Genomic DNA, 21,474 nt, shown 5'->3' with positions numbered 1-21,474 from the left:
TCAGACTTGTCTTTAATGTGACAGTCACCACAGCAGAGAGAACTTTACTGTTTACAGCTCTGAATTCCTCTTTAGATGTGTTGATATTCTCAGCAGGTTTTGTTCTGGACTTCCAGCCATTTGTTACTTTGCTGCCTTGAACACTGGAATCTAACCTATATTTTTATTCAGCCTGAAAGGGTGTGATTCAGTTTACTGTTCTGCAGTGTTAATACACTCTTCATCTGTTGACTTGGGGATTATTTTTCCTGTGTGTTGTCACAGGACTTTTCTGCTAGTAAGCCAACTTCTTGTGCAGCAGTTGCATTTAGTTTATTGTTCTTGATTCATGTTTGGATTAAGTAAATCAGTACACTACCATCTTCATTTTAAATTAAGTAGTAACTTACATGCTTCTTTCTGGCTTTGATGTTGACAAATTGGAACCCCTTAGCCCAGGAAATACAGTACTAATTGCTAGTTGGATAGTACAGTATCTGTGGGTATTGTACTGAGGATGCACAGCCACAGGCTTGCCAAGCTCCTTTGGCCTCTGCCTCAAGCTTTGCTTTACTTGGTTTAGCTGAAACCCCTTTTTCTTTCTGATGACACAGAGGTTCTGCCCAATGTGTTCTAATTTCCTCTTGTCTTCTTATGGTATAACAACTTTTTTATATGGATGCGAGTAAAAAGCAGCTCCCCTGTGCAGAATGAGCTATTGCTGACTAGCATAACAGTGCAGTGCAGAGATACACACCTGATATGTGGCCTTGGAAAGAGGGAACAAGGGATTCAGAGCAGAAGAGTAGGGGTGTGGGGTGGTACAGGGCTGGGCATTGACTGGTACAGAGGACCCCAGGGCTATAAACAACTCACCAAGCATCAAATACATTCAGGAGTGCAGCAAAACTCATGTGAGGGATACCATAAAAAAGCAAAGAAGATACAATTGACAGTGGCTGAACAGGAGCCAGCAGCCTGCCCAGGTGGCCAGGAAGGCCAAGAGCATCCTGGCCTGTATCAGCACTGGTGTGGCAGCAGGACCAGAGCAGGGACTGTCCCAGTCTGCTGGGCACTGGTGAGGCTGCAGCTCAAGTGCTGTGTCTTTTTTCCAGCTGAAACAATTCTGTGACATGCAAAACTTACCATATGTAGTAAATTCTATATACATGGAGTGTACTCAATGTGGTAAAACACCCAGTAAATGTGGCATGGTGTTGCAGACCAGTGAAGAACAACGGTGTAAATGTGTGTTGGTGTGCCTGAAAATGACACCCAACAGGTGCCTCAGTGAGCAAGAAGCTACCAGCATTGCAGGGTCCCTGGCACAGGATTTAGGTTGCTGACCATAGAATCAGAGAATCCTTTTGGTTGGAAAAGCCCTTTAAGCTCCTGGAGTCCAAGCCCAGCACTAACCCCTGGCCCCCAGCACCTCAGCTCCACGGCTTTGGGATCCCTCCAGGGCTGGGCACTCCCCCAGCTCCCTGGGCAGGCTGGCACAGGGGCTGACACCCCTCTCAGGGAAACAGCTCTGCCTCTCATCCTATCCCTCATTGCTTGAGAGCAGAGACTGACCCTCACCTCCCTGCAGCCTCCTGTCAGTGTCAGAGAGTGCTGCTGTGTCCCCTCAGGCTCCTCTTCTCCAGGCTCAACACCCCCATTCCCTCAGCCCCTCCCCAGCCCCTTGTGCTCCAGCCCCTTCCCCAGCTCTGTGCCCGGCTCTGGCCACGCTGCAGCCCCTCAGTGTCCCTGTGGCAGTGAGTGAGGGGCCCAGCACTGACACAGCCCTGGAGCTGCAGCCTCAGAGCTGTGCTTTTGGCAGAAGAGGAGCCTGCCTTGCTTCCAGGCTGCAGTAACACCTTCCAGAGCAAGGTACAACTCAGTGCCTGAAACTCTGCCAATTTTCTTTGGCTTTTGTTTCCTGAATAACTTGTGACATTCATTTTTGATTGGAGTATCTTTCCTCCTTCCCCACCTTGTTTCATTGACAATGAAGTTGGATAAAGCTCAACAGCAAATTTGGGTTTTGTTAGGGCCAGTTCCACTCATGATGCAGATGTTAAGCCTCAAATCAAAGCTGTGATTGTTGCTGTCCTGATACCTACCCTGCTCTGAGCGTGCATGCATAGATTCCTCTCTCCCAGAATGGCAGAAAGAAGATTAAAAAGAACCCAACCCACCCAACTTGATTTGTTGAGCATAATTGTGTGGATCATCTCAATCCAGTACTTTGTGGCACAGACAGTTTCCCATTCACACATCCATCTCCTCTGAAATAGAAGACTCTTCTTACATTTTATTCACATAATGGTTCTGATAGAAAATCTGTTTTGCTGCAGATGAGGGCCCTGGAGGTTTTTGGGCTATTGTTATACATAAGAGCTGCCTGACACTGCAGCATTCGTTCTCCAGTGCTATTGCCTGGCAGGGCTGAAAGTACTGACGGCTTTTACAGTTCTGCTCTTGCCATTCTCCATTTCAATGGGGTTTAAATGTAAAAGTGAAATTGATGGTGTTAAAGCATGAATTTCAATCATGGCTGAGAAAGAAGATATTGATAGGAGCTAGCAAGGGAGCTCTGGACAACAATATTGCATGGGAGAAGCTAAAAGGCTGATTGCCAACAGTGGCTGTGGTACCAAGTTACAGGGCCACCTCTCGTTACAAGATGTCAGTCCATGTGTTGTAACTCAGGACAAGGTGAATTTGTCTTTGCCAGTTTTGTGGCAACCCTCTCTTTCCCCTCCCTGAGGTGGGGCTTCATGGGAGAAATCTTCAAGTCTCCATTCAGCTTTTTCTCTGAGGTTTAAAGTGTCCCTTCTCATTAATCCTTGTGCTCTGGGTGATTGCTTGTGGCTACAGACTATCGTGCTGCTTGTGAAAATCATACCTTTGTAATTACAGTGCAGCCTTCTGTCTGAGGCCCAGGCTTCATGGAGCAGTAGGAGAGGCACTTTGTACCACACAAATTCTAAAGCACACAATAACTCAGGGTTAGCAAAACTAATGAGAAAGAGTTAAAGCTGCTTTGCAGGAGCTTAATGAGTTAGATTTTAATTCCCACAGCAGTTAACCAGAGCTGTGAGCAACCTGGACACAAACTGAAGACAGAATCACGTGGTGTTACGTGGTCAATTGAAGTGCCTCTGGCACAGCTCTGACCCCTGCTTGGGTCCAGGCAAGTGTTCATGACAGTTTCCTCTGGGACTCTGGTCAACTCTTCCACTGCCTGCATCTGCCTCCCCCGAGCCCAAAGTCATAATGCCTGGCCCAAAGCCAGTGGCGCTGAGTTCAAGGCGCTGCCCTTCAGTGAGATCTGGACAGGCTGAGAGTTGGGCAGAGAGGAACCTCATGAAGTTCACCAAGGACAAGTGCAGAGTCCTGCACCTGGGGAGGAACCAGGAACCCTGCACCAACACAGGCTGGAGAGCACCTCCAGAAGGACCTGGGAGTGCTGGAGAGCAGCAAATAAACATGAGCCAGAAATGTGGAGGCCAATGGCAGGCTGGGGGCATCCAGAAGAGTGTGGGCAGCAGGTGGAGGGAGGCTCTCCATCCCCTCAGCTCTGCCCTGGTGAGGCCTCATCTGGAGTCCTGTGTCCAGTTCTGGGCTCCTCAGCTCAAGAGGGACAGGGAACTGCTGGAGAGAGGCCAGTGCAGGGACACCAAGATGCTGAGGGGATGGAACATGTGTGTGAGGAGGAAAGGCTGCAGCCCTGGGGCTGTTCAACTGGAGAAGAGAAGGCTGAGGCAGGAACTCGTTAACACTTGTAGATCCCTAAAGGGCAGGTGTGGAGAGGCTGGGGCCAGTGTCTGTTGTGTGGTGGCCAGTGACAGGCCAAGGGGTGACAGACACAGGCTGGAGCACAGGCAGTGCCTCTGGCACAGGAGGAGAAAGTCCTTTGGTGCTGAGGTGAGGGAGCCCTGGCCCAGGCTGCCCAGGGAGGGTGTGGAGGCTCCTTCTCAGGAGGCTTCCAACCCCACCTGGACACGTTCCTGTGCCCCCTGAGCCAGGGGAGCCTCCTGTAGCAGGGGCTGGGGCTGAATGAGCTCTACAGGACCCTTCCAGCCCCCACCATTTGGAGATTCTGTGATTACCAAGAAACCTGAAAAAGCTTGTCTAGTGCCTTGATTTATTTGTACTTGTGCTTCTGAGACAGCAGCATGCTCTGTACCTGTTTAATTGGTTTAAATCAAATTTAAACAGTAAGCAGGTTTAAAACAACTGAGCTGTACAACAGAGCTGTGCTCGTGATTACAGAATTATAGATGAGGTTACAAAGAAACTAAAACTAGAATGTTGTGTTTCAGACTATACAGTAAAAGTCCTCCTTAGCTTTTATGATGTTTTAGCTACCTAGAGGGAGAAAGGGCAAAAAAAGGGAGCACTTCTATTCCTATATTTAAAGTAGAAGCCCATCTGCCTTCACCACCTTTCCAAGCCTACTGCATCCCTGAAAAATACCGTCCCTCCTAGCTTGAGTGACTTTTTTACAGAGCAGAACATTTCTTTCAAAACTTCCTCAATCATGTCCCAGAAGCATATCATTTTGTAAGGTCCAGAGACTCCTAGGCAATAATCTTGACACAATCATTATTTACAGGATGGATTACAAACTAGGCATTTGGACTGTTCTTTGTAGATAAACTCCCTTCCTCACCTCCCATTAGTTTGATATCCCTGCTGCCCTAACATCTGCCCAGTCCCAGTTTCCTCAGTCTACTGCTTGCTCAGCCTGAAGTTGGTGAAAAATGCCCATAGGGTCAGTGTGTTCAAACCCTTTGAGGAAAGGAGTGTGACAGTGGGCCAGAGAGATTTTGGGGCTTGGTGACTGCCAGGGGTCCCTAGCAAGAAACAATGATGTGTGTGAGTGGGTTTTTATTTAAGATTTCCTGAGGCAGCCCCTTTCTTATCAAAAGATGCCTTTTAATGATAAAAATCATTATGTGTGTTTAGCAAAATGTCTCCATTGTAGGCTTAATAAAATGTCTTTTTCCCCTGGAAGTGTTTTGAGATGAGTGTATACTGATGTGTGAAAACATGATTTTATCTTCATAGGAATGTGTTATGAGTAGCCTTTGAAAATGTCTCTCTCAAGCTGCAGGCTTTCCCTTTCAATCTGCACTGCTTGCACTCATCCTCTCACCAGTGACATCTGCAGCCGAGGCTTCTGCAGACTCAAATCACAGCGTTTCGAGTTCAATGTGAACTCCTCGGTGATGGACCTCTTCCCCACGCTAGACAGAGCAGTAAATAAAGATGGCTTGGTTTTGTTTCAACACGGTGGTGACGTGCATTTCAATGTGAACCTGTCCTGCAGCCTGGCCCTGCAGTTGTACTCAGCCATAGTAGTCTTACTTGGAAGTGTACCGTGGGGGTTATTTGAAGCCTTTGCCATATGGCCAGGCACTGGTGGATAAACCCACAACCAAATCTGTCCTAAAAACTGTAATCTATGGAGTTCCTTTCCCCCAGGGCTCGGTGTTGTGGCCCATTCTGTTTAATGTCTTTATCAGTGATGTGGATGAGAAGATCAAGTGTGCTGTCGGTTTGTAGATGACATGAAGCTAGCAGGAGCGATGGGCCAAGTAATGAGTGACAGGACGAGAAGAAGAGCTTTTTCCCTGAGAGGGGTGTCAGCCCCTGTGCCAGGCTGCCCAGCGAGCTGGGGGAGTGCCCAGCCCTGCAGGGATCCCAAAGCTGAGGTGCTGAGTGCCATGGGTTAGTGGTGGGCTGGACAGGGTGAGGGAAGGGCTGGGACTCCAGGAGCCTAAAGGTCTTTTCCAACCAAAATGATCCTATGGCTCTATATTTTGCTTTAAAAACTAAGAAAGTGACTCCTTCTCCTGTGACTGCAGAAAGGAATGTGCACACACAACTAAGATTCATTCCATGTAGAGGCAAACCTGCACTTTGGTCGTGCACCGCCGTGGTTAAAGGTTTAACCTGCAGTGTCTCAGGTTCATTGAATGCTTTCAAGTCTGCAAGATAATTAAGAACATATAATATTACAGAGTAAAAAGCTTTGAATAAAGTTTGGCTGGACGGTGGCACAGCTGCACACTCCCTCTGGCCTCATTTGAGGTGGTGAGCAGGCTGCAGAGCGTTTCGTGCTGAAGAGATACTCCACTGGTACTTGAATTTTGTAGTAGGTTTCCTGTAGCTCTCAGAGCTCTTCTGCTCATCACGTGTTGTTTTGTGGTTTAGGCTTCTAACTTGGGTAATATTCAGAGAATGTAAAGCTAGGGGACTTAAATACCTATTTAACTTATAAAGACATACAAGCATCTCTGCAAGGTTATTTGAGGGGCCAGATTAGCTCCTTAACAAGGATTGCAGTAATATATTCCTGACTTTTTGTCTTAGTCCTGTCGTGTCAGTTTCTTCAGCCAGTGGAATAAAACCTGTCTTGAGAGTCTGCCAGTATATAGTGTGTCTGCAGCTCCCAGGAGAAGGACTTGTAGTTGTCCAGGTCCATCTGCAAGTGGGAAGGCACATACCAAAGTCCATCTGGATCCTGTATTAACAGGTTCTTGACAGCGCACTCAACGCACCTTCACCATAAGCAACCTCACTGAAAAGTGTGAGATGGAAAGAGACTAGAGACCAGGAATTAAAATGCAGTTCTAGACCTTTTTTATCTGTGTTGCCTTAACATTGGGTATGTTATCAGAGAACTAGCAGGTTTCTCTTAGCTAATCTCATTTATGAGATGAAGATTATTGACATTTCTGTAGAAATCATTAATAATATCCAATCTGGAAACTGCCAGTTTTTCTACATAAATAGTAATACAGAAAAGCAGCTGACCTAACCTAACTGCTTAATTCACAAAGCTATATACCTTGTGTTTGGATTTCATCCCCTTTTCACTGCTCACACATGCATGTACACACACATACACAACATCTCAGTTGCAACTTTCCTCCTGGGATGCATTAAAGTAAATGGAAAGCTGGTTCTTTTTCCAAAGCCCCTCATTCTTCATTCTTGAGAGAGGCAGGACTAAAGGGAGGGGATGGGATGGAATAAGGAAGGCAATAGTATGCATGTATTTAGACATAAAGCCTTCTTCTGTTAAATCAGACGTTTGATTTGAATAGAGATTATGAAGTGACACACTTGGGATTTGGGTGTGGGCCAGTGGTGTTATATATCAGCAGTTCATTCATACTCATCAGCACTAACCAGAGAAATAATGGCACTATCACCTAGTTCAGTTATCAAATAATGGACAACTGATCTCAGAGAGTTTTGACTGGAATGGAAAACAGATCCTCACTGTGTTTATTATGTGGAATACTAAGGACTCAGCTGTGGGGGGGGTTAAGGAGTGAAGCTGGATTGCCTAAGTATCCCAATGAAAGTAGAATTGGCTGCTTTAGTCTCTCCTTGGCTTACTTTATCACCTTTATCTTGTGAGTCTTTTTGTCTCTCCCCTGTAATGCTGCCATACACAGAATGCTGACTGACACACCATTGTACTACTTGTATTTTGTTAATTATGGTATTTCTCCAGTGGAAACATGATAGGGGACAGTTAGGGGCATATGGTAATTGTGTCTGCACTGCTTAGCTCCATGTGTTGCACTTTTCCCGTGGTGTGTATTAACAGACCTCGAGCAGACATGGCTACATTTTTAGAAGAAATGTGTGTAGCTGTGCAGAATCAACTCTGAAGGCAGCAGGTTACACCTCAGGCAGTGTATGAAAGCAAAACGGTCACCAGACTGGTGTTTTGCCCATCTGTGTGATATCCTGTGGATTCAGTGTTACTGTACTAAACATGTAGCAGCAACACGTTTGTGTATGACTGCATATGATAAATCAGGGACTTGAGAGCAAGCCTTAACTTGCTCTGCCTTCTGGAGCCTGACACACCATACCCAGACAAGCAGGAAGAAGGCAGAAGGTTCAAGGCGGTTGGGGTATTTTTCCCAGCATGTTAGCATTTACTGTCATTAGGTGCTTCCACTCCTCAGACAGCTTCAAGGGAGCACTGAAATGTGTGTTTCTTGTCTGTCCCGTGCAGGGAACTACTGGAACGCGGCTTCTTTCGTTACTTCATCATCCTACCTTCACTTCTCCACCTTCCAAGGAGAAACCAGCGCAGACATCTCTTTCTATTTCAAGACCTCGGCCTCTCATGGGGTGTTTCTTGAGAATCTGGGGAACACTGACTTCATCAAGCTGGAGCTGAAATGTAAGTGTGTGCTTCCCATCACTCTTCCTGTGTTCCTGTCAGTCTGTGTCAGGGAATGTGTATCACTCAGTAAAATGGGGTTAGCTCACTAGATTCTGCAAAAACTTCCAAATCAAGCTGCTTGGACGTATTTTCAAGTTGCCTTATGCAGGAGGAGCGTTTGGAGTGTGTTACTGAGGGGAGAAATACAAAGAGGGGTGGGACTGGTAACATCAGGGATGAAAATGACACTGATCTGAGATGATTTTTCGAAAGTGCATGCCAGATTTGTTTCTTTAAAGGTCTGTGTGCTTTTCTATTTTATCTCACAGTTGTTTTGGAAACAGGGGATAGAAAGCAAAAAGAAAGACCAGGCTAATCAGCACTGTAAGGAACCAAAGAGCTGAAAGCTTTCATATGATACTTAAAAGCTCTAAAAAAATCTCATAAAAATAAATCTTTATCAGCATTATCTGTTAATAAAATTGCTGATCTGGAAAAAGAGCGCACAGTGATACCGAGGGGCGAGTTAGTTTTATTAGTTAAACCATTTTTAATGGCCCAGGGGCAAACTTTCCAAGGAAGGTGCTGAAATCCTCAGCTATACCTAAATTCTGCTTGGCAAAACTGAAGCAGTTGGAGCTGCTCTGCAGCAGGTCACCCCCAGCCTGTGCCGGTGCGTGGGGCTGTTCCTTCCCAGGTTCAGGACTCTGCACTTGCCCTTAGTGAACTCATGAGTTTCCTCTCTGCCCAACTCTCAGCCTGTCCAGATCTGTCTGAATGGCAGCACAGGCCTCTGATGTATCAGGCACAAAATACTGAGGCAAAGAAGTCAGTGTCCAAAGTCACTACTGTTGAAGTGGAAGGAAATGGTTGCATACCCCAGATAATCAATGATGTTTACACACACACCTCTGTCTAACTTTAAAACAAAAAGCCATTTTCCACACTTCCCAAAGTCAAAACACACAAATCAGAATGTGGAATTTAGAAACCAGGAGGCCTCTTTAAAGTGGGACTGAATTTTCCCTCTGGATACAAGTAAAGTGCCAAGTTCCAAGTGGGAATCAGCTTCTTTCCCTCTTCCTGCAAGGAATTCAGTTGATGTTTCTTAACCCGCATCTTCTCTCATCTGCAGCTGGTGTGAGACAGCTCCTGTGGAGCCACAGGGAATAGTCTCACTTGTGTTAACAAGGGGCACAGCCCTTTATTATCCAAGTGACAACTATTTCTGATTTCACTTTGTATGTAAGTAGTATTTCCAAGAAGCTAAATTGGGCATCTCCAACGCTGCTTCTCCCATACAGAAGGTGTTACCGGCCTGGCCAGGCTGTTGGCTCAGCTAAAAGGTGGCAATAACAATGAGGAAAGGTGACTTGGCAGTGACTACATTTCCTTTGAACTCATCCTAGTTTAAACAATAACCATGCTGCATTGGCTTGCTGGATGGGTGCACCAGTCCAAGGAAGCATATGGCAGCGTACCCAGAATGTCATTAAAGAGGAATTTGACTTTAAGCCTGTGCTTGAGGTCCAGTGACTTTGCTGTGATCTGGCATAGGCATAAATTCAACTTCTGCCTCACGTCCCTGAATCTAAACCTCAGATTACAATGTAGTCTGTAAGGTCAAATATACTCTTGCTGTCTAAAGTAGTAAAATACTCTTGAATAAAGCTCTCCTGGCTGTATTTGCTAATAAGCACAAAGCAGTTCATTTGATATAGTTACATTGGCTCTGCCCTTTCTTTCCTGCAAACTGCTTCTTAAAGTTTTCAGAGCCCCAGAAACCAGGCCTTTCTGTGGCCTAAATATTCTACCAGTCACAGCTCAGAAGGAGTGGGATACTGTAGGTTCAGAACCAAAGAGAAACTATTGCCCTCTTCAGAATGACACCTTTATTTAATGCACATTTGTTTCATACAGTTTTCATGGGTTTTTTCTTTTGTTCTGGTCTGCACTTGGGGTTTTTTAGGATTCATTCCAATGCAAACTAAAGTCGCAGAACTTCACAAGTTGCTTGTGTGGCTTACGGTAGACTCCGTTGCTTCTTAAAAGTCTGTCTCCCCTTTACAGGAGTCCAGTAAAATTAATACATGAAGTTGTTTCTTAAGAGGCACATGAAGTTAAGTCAGTAATTGCAGCATCACCCCTAAACTCTGAAGTGAACCACACCAGGAACTGAAAGGTTCTACAATATCCAGCTTGCTGCAAACGAAACATGCCAAGGGTTTAGTTCTGAGTTCTTGACAGCTGTTGAGCTCCTCTTCCCTTTTAGTTCTTCCTTACAGTCACTTACCCTGGAAGTGGCAGCTTTGTGGAGTGGAGGCTAGCTAGAGCCATAGAGGTGCAGGGAACAAGCCCTACAGGGGCTAACGTGAAACTCTGCAGCAGGCAAAGGGGCTGCCTAAAACCTGGCTGAACAGCTATAGCTGGCTCATGTCAAACAAGCAAGAGTGTGGTTTGGTGGATTTATGAGGTGTGGGTTGAAGACTTCAGAGAGTTAGGGCTGTGAAAGCCCAGGTGCTTCATATCTGTGAGGTGCTTGTCAAATAGACCACATTTGAATTTTCTGATCAGAAATGCCAGGTTTTGGAAGAGATGAGTTCCTGAGAGGAATCCTGGAAGGGACGTATTGCTGGGAATTTGGGAAGAAGCATCACTGCCTCTATCTGATTCCCAGGACTGTTGCTCTAGAAAGCCTGAGGTGAAGTAAACTGTTTCCAGAAAACTTTCTTAATGACCCTGTCATGTAATTCTAAGGAAAAGGGTACTCTCCTCACTTCTGTGGCTCCTCTCATCCCAGCAGTTTACAGCCACTGAGGAATTGTGTGGCACTGATATTGTTCTGAAGTAAGTAAATAGAAAGTCAGTTCTGCGGCAGACAAAAAGATGAGGCTTGGAGAGATAAAGCTTGTGTTTGATCCTGGCAGGAACACGTAAGAGAGGAAGGAGCTTTCTTATTAATGTGATGTAGAAAGCTGGAAATATTTACAAGCCCTGCACTTGGAGGTGTCACTTGGCTGGTAACCCCTGCACCACTTGCTGCCCTGGAAGTCTCCCCAAGGAGTGAACTTGGCTGCTGTGAAAGGGATTATGCAGAGGAGCTTGCTAATGAGAGCAGCAAGATGGCTTCAGGAGGGTTCTGCTTGCTCTGTGGGCGAGGGATGTTGACAGCACTCCAGCACCTAACGTTGAAGGGAAAGACCCTGCATTGTTTCCTGCATTTGGCCGTTTCTGGGCTGCTTGGTTGAGACATAAGGAACTTCTCCAACGTGGGACAAGAAGCAGTGACAGACCAGGCCCTGTGATTCGCATTGCTGTTTGAGTCTGCCCAGACAGCTTTCCTTCCTCCAGACTGAGTGCTCTGATACATGACTGATTAATACATTTTCTTACAAATACTAATACCTTCACTGTTTCTTTCTCCAGAGGCATCCTAAAATGGAACTCTGCCGTATCAGTGAGGTTTCCACGTGGCACTCTATAAATTCCCACGTGTTGGTGTAAATGCAGCTTACATCTCCCACTGCTTTATTTTTCTAGCTGGGTAGGGAAGCCAGTGTGACCTTCGTTGTTTCTTTTAATGGAGTTGTTATTTCTCTTTCTAGCAGAAGGTCACTGTTTTGAAAAACAACCCCCTAGGAAAGCACGTTGCGTTAGCCACACGTCAAAGGATGCAGAGGACAGAGGAATCTCTTCATCCCAGGGGCCAGTAAAAAGTTATCAAATTAAATGGAAAAAAATGTTACATTTCTTCAGGGAAATTTTTGACCCAGATGTTTTTACCTCGGTATCTGCAAACTCTCGTCCTGTCCCTGGACAACAGGGAAGTCACAAACCAGCAAAACACCACTCAATCTAGTCTGCAGAGCTGCAAGCACCATTGTTTTAGAGATGAGACTCGGAGGAAGTAGGTGAGGCAGAAAAGCCTGATATTCCAACAGGGCAATTTCTGAGAAGGCCAGATCCACCTGTGTCCTTGTTCCTAATTAGCAGATGGGAATAGGTGCCCAGGCTGCCATGTGGGAGCAAGCCAAAGGCAGCAAATAAACATCCCAGCTGAGGAACTGGCTACAACAGCGAAAAAAACCATCCTAGGTAGGAGGCTGCAGGGAAATTAAGGTCATCAGCAGCCCTTGTGTGATAGCCTGGCCTCTGACAGGGCATGGATTGCTCTGCTCTGCCTCCTTCCAGCATAGCATTCATGCCCCCGTGCTGCAGAAGACTGTCCTGCATCCCCTGAGCATTGCCCCCTCCTTCCAGCGGTGCTGGGCTGCTTTTCTCGTTGCCATAAATGCCACTGTGATACTCATTTTATGTAAAATGTCCTTATAAATCATTAACAGCCCACATGAAGGTAGAGGGGGGTGTTGGTTGGCATCCAAACAGCAGAGTGCTCCGTGCCTTTGGTTTGGGTTGCACTAAAGACACGCAGCTTGTGACAAACCATTGGTGGCTGTAGCTCATCTCAGGGCTTTTCCTCGTTTCCAGCCTGCTTTCTCTTACATGCCCAAGCTACATAAGCTTTGTTACCTTCTTCAATTATCTCTTTCCTGCAGAAAGTAAGGATTTACTGTAGTGCATAAAATTAACCAGCTGTCCTAGGCATGTGACAGGAGAACTTCTGAGTCCTTGACTGGAGATCCTCACTGTCACAGGCAGCCACAAGGCATTACCCATGTCTAGATCCCTAAACTTGCTTGTCTCTCTGTTGAATTTTTGCCACTGAACAACTGTTTCAGACTTTCACACCTTTGTTGTTTAGAAGTCTTCCAGTTCCTAACAGTATCACTTGCATCTTATGTTCACAGCCATGCATTTCAGTATTGTTCTTTGGCACCACTGGTTACTTTCCCTTCCAAGCATTTGCTCTGTCTGTGTGTATTTATGGGTCAGTCCTGTCTTCTCTCAGCTTTTAGTTGCTGTGTTAAGCAAGACAAACTCGAGGCATCTCTCCTCACATTCTGTCTGCTTCCTTTCTGTGGTTATGTGAATAAGACCCTCCTCATTTCAACTTGAAGTCTTCTTTCTCAGACACAGGCAGTCCCAGCTCTTTGCATGAATTCTGGTAATGGTTTACCAGTGCCTTGTACAACAATTACTGCTTAACCCTGCCCACTGCATCCAAGGAATGTCTGGCTGGTCACACTGGGATCCCATTTCTTATGTAACATTCCCTGACCTTTCAAGTACCGTGTTACTGACAAAACCAATTCAGACAAACGATGACTCCTTATGCAAAGGTGTTTGTTGTAATGCTTATAGCTGTCTCTAGGTCTCATCCACTTGTACTTTCTGGCCTGTAGCAGACACTCACTATGCTGTCCTCCATATCTCTCTGCTCTTGAATCCTTACCTCTAATCCCAGTCACCAGCAGCATCCCATCAGCTGCACTGCCAGGAGTGAGGAAATGTGAAATGGTCCAGGCAAGCTGCATTCTTTCCTGAGGCTGTATTGGCCTGAATCCAGTGGGTCCTCATTCATTTAGATGCTTCTGAGACTCTTGCTCTGGAGTGTTTAAAGGGGCTATTGGTGCTCTGTAAACTACTTTGTTTCTTTAGGTTGAGCTTTTTGTTTCACTGAAGTGTTGGCAGTGGCTTGGTGAGCCTATTGACACTCTAAGTGATTCTTTATTGTTTTCGATATCAATTCAGTTTTAAAGTAGAAAAGGGCTAAATGATAAGAAATAATGAGAGAGGAGGTGGTTTTAATAATGTAATTGCATCCACAGTGCTTCAATTATTCATGCACACAACTAATTCGTATGATGTCAGCAGATTGATGCAAGTAAACCTGTTCTTTTTCTCTTGAAGTGTTTGCAAGCGCATTATCATGTGGCAGATGCTGAATGTTCATGTAAAGTTCTGCCCAGAAATTTTCTTTAAGGTTTTTCAGCATTTAATTGTAGTTTAAATGCTGGTTTTACAAAGTAACCCCTTGGAATAGGATGGAAGTGAATTGGTTTTCCAGTCTCTCTCGATTCAGCCTCTGTCTCTGTACCTCACCTTGCTACGGTTGTTTGGAGGACAAGGAAGAAGAATAGTTCTTCTCCTGACTTTCACTCAGAACCTTTGCACACATGTCTAATTTCTTACATTTTAAAAGAAATGAACATTCCTGTAGAATTTTGTTTCAAAGTTACCAAACCAGTGGATCTGGGCTATAAGAGGAGCATGAGGCAGTTACTGCACATGGCTGCCATCACTCTCTCTTGCAGAATTTGGGCTTTTTATAACCTCTTGATCTTGACTTTGGTTTTAAAATAGAGCTTAGATCACTGTAGTGCCTTTTGTCTCTGCTTGTGCACTGCAGACAGCTCTCTAATAGTACAAGTACTTAACAACAAATGTTTTCTACAGTCATCAGTCCTGTTGCTCACCCTGCTCTGTTTTCCACTGTTACATCTCAGTTCTGTCTCTCACTTTCCTGTACCATAGGGCAGATGGACCCATCTAACTGCAGCTCCCTTGGAGACACATGTTGGGTGGCCTTTTATAACACAAGGGAGTCCTTACCCCAGAGAACAAAATAAATAGCAGCCATGAAAAACTGCTTACAAAACAGCCACTACAAATGACAAAACTTACATGTCCAGGCAGCAAAATCAATGCATTTGGGTCAGCACGAACACCTGGCCAGACGGGAAAGTTTCCCAGTAGCTACCACCCAGGCAAGCCTGCACCACAGTCCACAGCAAAACCTACAGCTAATAGCCAAATCACCCAAATCCACTTCTCAGGCCCCTACCAGGCTCTTGCCACTTTTAGCATGATGCAGAGTTTACTGTTCTGGCTGATTCTATGACACTGAAATGTGACAGACTCGGGGAGGGGGTGTATGATAGCCACTGAGTGTGCTTGCAAGCGCTCACACCCGTTGCTCAGCGTTTCTGGAGCTGTGGCAGCTTTGTGGCTGTTTTTCATAGGAAGGGAACCCCCTCTTTTCTCCACAAAATCTCTGATACACGGCCTTGCTCAGACATAATCTGGTTTTGTGAATGTTAGCACCCACTTCTCCTTTGCTTTTCATCCAGCAAAAAAGAACTACCAGTTACACAAAAGCCTTTGTACTCTGCAAGGGAGAGCTCTGCATTGATACCTGTGCCTCCTCCTTGTTTTGGTGTCTTCTGTTGCACGGGACCGATTGAGTTTCATGGTGAAGTGTTGCAGTTAAAAGGATATAATGAAGTATATTAGAGCTACAGGCAGGAAAGCACACACCCCCTCTCCTTTTCCACTCCAGTGCACTGACTACACTTCCCTACGTGTAAATCATCTCTCACAAAAGAGACCAGGAGATGTTTTTGCTGTAATTTTTTGAGCTTTAGTGACTCTCATGAGATGAATCAACGAGGCCTTCAACTGAGTCACCGTCCCTTCCTTCCTCTCAGGCAGCTGAGTAGTTGTTGGAAGAGGGCTGGCTGGCTCACTAGGAGGTGGCATCACCTATCTGAAACTGTGTTTTCTGCCTTAGAAGTAAAGCAAGTAGGCATTTTTCCAAGCCCTGCCCTGTCTGATGAGCCTTCTTTCATACAGCTTTGCTCTTTGGTTCCCTGATTATGCAGGACTGATAATGTTATTCCTCATTCTTGATGTCCATGGCTGAAGATTGCCACGTGGACTAAAACATAATCATAAACCTGTGAGAGTTGTTTCCAAGTGCTTATCTGCAGGACAGCTGGAGTGCAATCAACAGAGCTAAAGTAATTAATAAGTAAGGACAAGAAGTGATTCTCTTCTCAGGGCGTTTGGCCTCTCTTCAGGAGAACACGCAGTGGTTGTTGTCCCCCAGAGCAGTCTGATCTGCTGTGGAGGGACTCTGGCATTCCTGTTTGATTGGTGAGTGGATAGTTGAGTTTAAAGTGAATCAAATCCCTCCTTGTCTTTGTGCTCAGACAGATGTTTGCTCGTGACGGGGAAGGTGCTGTATTCACTTTGATTTCCCCTCATACCGAGCTCCAGTACAGTTGTGCCTTTCCAAAGTGCTGTGAATTGCATGGCTGGGTGGCTGCCTGCCAGTAGAAAGAGGATGGGTGTCTGTTTCCACAAGGTGGGAGAAGCCAGGGTTACTTTGTGCTGCTTTGCACCCGGGGAGCATTTAGCCAGCTGCAGGTAGCCCGTGCGCTTGGGGAAAGGTCGGAGACAGGTTTCCAGCAGTTGAAGTTCCAGTCAGGTTGGACCACCCTAGGGAAAACAGGGAGGGGTTGTTAAGTCTGCAGAGTTCTGTGCTCCGGGTTCTGCTCCAAAGGAGTCATCTCATCTTGTGTGTGTGTGTGTGTGGAAAGACAATGGCTCCCTGGCATCATCTCTCTCTGGCAGAAACAAGCTGAACCTGCCAAGTGCTGCCTCTGACAGATAGACCTCTCTCTGCCGGCCTCTTCTTCACCTTTTGAGAGCACACTAAGACCCCGAGGAGCCCACTTTTAATACTAGTGGTGTGGAAACAGCACAGCTGCCAATGTGCCCTTGAGGAAAGGACTCCACACAGCAGCATCCCACCTCATTATCCCCTTCAGCACTGAACCAGAGCAAGTTGTGGGGGGAACAGAAAACACCAGCGAGGAAGCCCTGAAGTCCACCTGCAAGTGTTTAAGAATGTGTAGCTAGGGATGGATATTGGTGCAAGTGGCACGTGCACAAGACAGTTAAGCTTGATGCTGCAGACTGGCAAACAGAGCAGCAGAATAACGGCCTGTGAGGTTTTTTTCTCTCTTTGTGCATTTACTTGCAACAAACTGTAATTTCTTTGGCTCTCCTAATGCAGTCCAAGAGGACTACTCGTGCACTGGGAAAGATGGGAAATATAGGACTTTGTGATTTACTTTTTGGAGCTGAATTCTGCTGGAAACAGCAATAATGCACGGTTTTAGCTGCCAGAAATACAGATCACACCAGCAAAATCTTATTTAGCAGATACTATTAGAATCCCCTAGCCATATGAATACAGATGAAAGCCATCCCAGTGCCATGCTGCAGAAACACACATTTACTGGGAGTGATACACTGCTGGTAATTAATATCTTTTCTAATTTCTTCCTCCTGCCTGCTGCTATAGTGTAACCTAGCACGAGCTTCAGCAGGACAGCTCACTGCTCCATTCCACTTCTATCCAGAGAGGCAGGTATTGGGCTTTAGAGGTAAGCAAGGGAAAGAGAGACAGCAAGCAGGTTATCATCAGCAAACTAATAGTCCTACAGTCCATCAGCATTGTTTTTCACTGAAGTTGATGAAAAAAGGCACAATGGGCTTTCAGCTAGATGCCACAGAGAGCTGTGACTCTCATATTGAAGATGTTTCCTGATGCTCAGAGGGAATCTCCTGTGCTTCAGTGGTGCCCGTTGCCTCTGGCTCTGTCACTGGGCACCTCTGAAAAGAGCTGCTTCATCTGCTGTGTTCATCTGCTTTGCACACTCCCTGCAGGTATTTATGGACATTGATATTATACCTCCTGAGCCTTCTCTTCTCCAGGCTGAACAGCCCCAGCTCTCTCAGCCTTTCCTCGCAGGAGAGATGCTCCAGCTCCTTAATAACCTTCACGGCCCTTCACTGGCCTCTCTCCAGTCTGTCTGTGTGTCTCTCATACTGGGGAGCCAGAACTGGACACAGCACTCTAGGGGTGGCCTTACCAGTGCTGAGCAGAGAGGAAGGATCACTTCTCTAGATCTGCTGGCAATACTTTGCTTAAGGCAGCCCAGGATCCCAGCAGCCTTCCTGGCAGCAAGGGCACGTCACCGACTCACGTTCTTCTTGGTATCCACCTTTTCTGCCAAGTTGCTTCCCTGTGCTGGCATGTGGGGTGTTACCTGCCACACACAGGACTTTGCAGTTCTCCTTGCTGGACTTCACCACACTCTTGTCAGTCCATCTCTGGAGCCTGTTGAGATGCCTCTGGATAGCAGCATGGGCATAGAATCATAGAATGGTAGGGTTGGAAGGGACCTCTAGAGATCATCTAGTCCAACCCCCCCTGCCAAAGCAGGTCCCAACCTAGATCAGGACACCTCAGTTCTGTGACATCTGCCAACCTGCTGAGGATACACTCTGCCCTGTTATCATCCAGATCATTAATGAAGGTGTGGAGGGGATTAGAGCCAAGACTGACCCCAGGGGTACACCTCTAGTTATTATCTTTCCTACCTTCCAGCTTCCACCTGCCTTCTCTTCACTTGCCTCTTCCACTGTGTTTTTTCTGTCATTCTCTCCCTGGTACTTTGGGAATCCAAGACTATGGGAGTCCCAGAATTTCCCAGGACTACATTGCAAGGTAGTGCAGTGCTTCTGAGTCAACTGGTGTATATTGAATATCTAAGATTAAAACCACAGGTGAGGATAATGAATTTCAAGGGCTCAGCATGGACACAAGTGGTGAAGATTAGTATAGTAGAGGGAGTCTAATCTAACCCAGGATGTGAAGGAACAAGAAAACAGCCAGCCATTCAGTCAGGCAGCCAGATGTGTGAAAACATATTTGAACAGTCATGAAAGAGAATGATGAGAAAAGGATTTTAACATGTAATTCCCATTAATCCAAGGATGCTTGGTTCCTGTGAACAGAAAGCTAGGACTTGGTATTTGTCCAGTTGTTGAAATTACTGTAAAACAAAAGAAGCTGTGAAAGTATTATGGAAGGAGGACAATAAGTTACTGAAGTTCACATCTTCTAAGTATACAGCAAAACAATTTATTAGTGTGTGGTGCTGTCTTACAACGTGACAACGTAGTCAGATGCATCAGGAAACAGCAGCTCTTGCTGACATCTCTCAGGAGATCTGATTCCCTGTCCCTTCACAAAGAAATGCCACAAGTTTGCAGCTACCAGATGGAGATGCTGCACACAGCAGAGACTGAATCAAGTGCCTTCAGGCTTCAGACTAAAAGATGGAGAAAACGAGGATGCAAAATAGAAGGATAGGCGCTTCAGAGGATGCTCTTTTCTGCATTTCAACAAAACCTCCTTCTTTCTGATTTGGGGTTGGTGGGTTTGGGGTTTTTCTGTCCTGTGTGACACTGGGAAAATTTCTGAGTGGGAACATTGTGTAAAAACACACTGCAAAGGTCATAAGAAGCTTCAGACATTCTGAAGAGTTGTGTATTCCTGATGAATTTGCAGGGGAATTTAATAAGTCCTAGTCACAGTAAGTGAGTTTCTTTAATCTTTGGGGAAAAAAACCACCCTTGGATTTCTATTTGTATCTTTTCTAAATACAATGGTATCATTTTTCCCAGACCTGTAATGTTTGAAGCCATTCAGTTATATGTGTTTGCATTCCTTTTCCTTTCGTTGAGAGGTTGACTTCTCCTTTGTGTGCATGTTTCTAGACTTCCTATGACTGAAGGCAAAATGTCTTTTAAAGTGTGTTTTGAGGCAACAAGAATTGCACCGGGCAGAAGTCAGCAGTACTGTTGCAGGGTGTCTGAAATCACTCCCATTTAAATCACCACGATGTTAGTGCTAACAGCAGTCACTTTTTCACAGGGAAGTAATATTTTGTCAGTACATGTGGTAATCTCTCTTCCCACGGATCTCAACTTCAAGGCAGGGACTGAGGGAGCAAAGTCCCTGCCATCCCAGTTCATATGGCAATACACTAGCACAGGCTGCCCAGAGAGGCTGTGGCTGCCCCATCCCTTGAGTGTTCCAGGGCTGGTCGGATGGGGCTTGGAGTACCCTGCTGTGATGGAAGCTGCCCCTTCCCATGGCAGGGGACTGGACTAGACCGTCTTTAAAGGTCTCTTCCAACCCAAACCATGATACGGTTCTGTGCTTTTGTGGATGTCCTATGGATTGTTTACTCCATACAGAGCATCAGCTTGTTCTGAACGTTCAGAAAGACACTGAGCCTCACTTCTGATTTATTGTGTCTTGTGAGTGGGTTTATACCACGAGACCTGGGTGTTAAATGGTGTTAAATCAAAGCAATAGCTTTACTCACCCTTTTTGCCTTCTTGACAGTACATAAATGACTGCATGAGATCCAAGAGAGTGCAAAGTTACATGACTCCTTTTTTGTTTGACTTGTTAACCTACAGGCAAAGGCAGAGTGTGTCTGGTCTGTACAATGGATCCCCATGTCAGGGAGGTGCCCGAGCTGCTGCTCGGGAAGGGAGCGTGCCCGCACAAATCAGCACTCAGCTCTGCTGGGTTTGATCCTAGGTGCGATACAGGCTCTCATTAGAACTAATCACTCTTGGCACAGCGTCCTGCTGATGCAGCTGTGCAGCTTCCAGAGCTGGTTCGTTTGGCAGCGAGCTCAGGGATCGGGGCAGCCTTGGGCATGGACGTGCCCCGTCGTTCGGTCAGATGCGCGAAGCTTTCGCTCGTTAGTTCAAATGGCCGTTGCGTTTGGGAATTAGGTAAATGAGGAGATCTTCCAGATGCTTAGTCCAATTACTCTAAGTGTGGGCATGATTTTTGACAACTACCCGGTTATTAACAGCCAGCCAAGCCACGCAGTAATCCCTGCATTGCAGTCGAGCAACTGGGAGCATCTCAGTTTCTCTCTGAGATGTTGTTTTAGTTCTCAGTTGTGTCCCTTGAGAAGTGGCCTTCTCAAAGCAAGTCCTGTGTTCCAGTGTGGCACTTCAGGGTAGCATCTGTAGCCCTTTCCATGTATTTTCAGGAGCCAGGAACAACTGTGTCAATGCTGTTTCAGTGTCAGCATCAGCATGGCCATCCCTCACCCCTGTGCAAAGGAGCGCAGCAGGGCAGGCAGTTTAGACACGACTTTGTAAAACTATCTTGAAACTCAACTGAGTGGGAAAGGTGGCCAAGAGAGTTGCTTCCAAATCCTGGAAAGCCTTCTTTTGTATCCAGAGTCTACTAAAGTCAGTGGGAAGAATTCCAGTGACTACAGACAGGAGGCCTGATCTTGACCCCGGTGATGGATCCCGTGTAAAGATGCACTTTACACCCCTAGCTGTAGATATTTAGCATCTCCACCCGTTGATGGAGTTTCCGTTCATTTTCAATCATTTCACTTCATTCTCTCTGCTGGATCAGTCAGTGAGCCCTTTGTCAGAGGTGCATGTAAAAAGAAACTGTCCAAGGATTTGGGGCAGATGATGTCCTTACAGGGACAGAATATTTTCAGGCTGCTTTTTTCACAGAACAAGGAAGCAAAGTGCGGAGGGGAAGTATCTGTCTGGCAGGTTTTAGTGTACAGTTTATAGCTCATTGTTGTATCCCATTTTACAGCCAAGCGAGTGAGCTTTGATTCTCGCCATAACAAGACGTTTATGTTCCAAGAATGGGATTTCAAAAGGATCCTAAAGAAGTTAGGTGCTGTTGCCTTTGATGTAAGTCAACTGAAACA

The 21,474-nt window shown here is 46.0% G+C and overlaps 1 protein-coding gene across 1 annotated transcript in view; it reads left to right on the top strand.

Moving 5' to 3' along the window:
• Nucleotides 1-21,474, top strand: part of CNTNAP2 (contactin associated protein 2) — a 908,805-nt gene that overhangs the window by 819,973 nt on the left and 67,358 nt on the right. The window contains exon 16 of the mRNA XM_061996383.1: nt 8,012-8,182. Coding sequence (XP_061852367.1) covers nt 8,012-8,182 — 171 coding nt within the window. The remainder of the gene's footprint in view (nt 1-8,011; nt 8,183-21,474) is intronic.

The sequence above is a fragment of the Colius striatus genome, chromosome 5, assembly GCF_028858725.1.
Source record: "Colius striatus isolate bColStr4 chromosome 5, bColStr4.1.hap1, whole genome shotgun sequence".
Taxonomy (NCBI): Eukaryota; Metazoa; Chordata; class Aves; order Coliiformes; family Coliidae; genus Colius; species Colius striatus.
The sequence above is the reverse complement of the archived record's forward strand: the minus strand, read 5'-3'. Positions and strand labels throughout refer to the sequence as shown.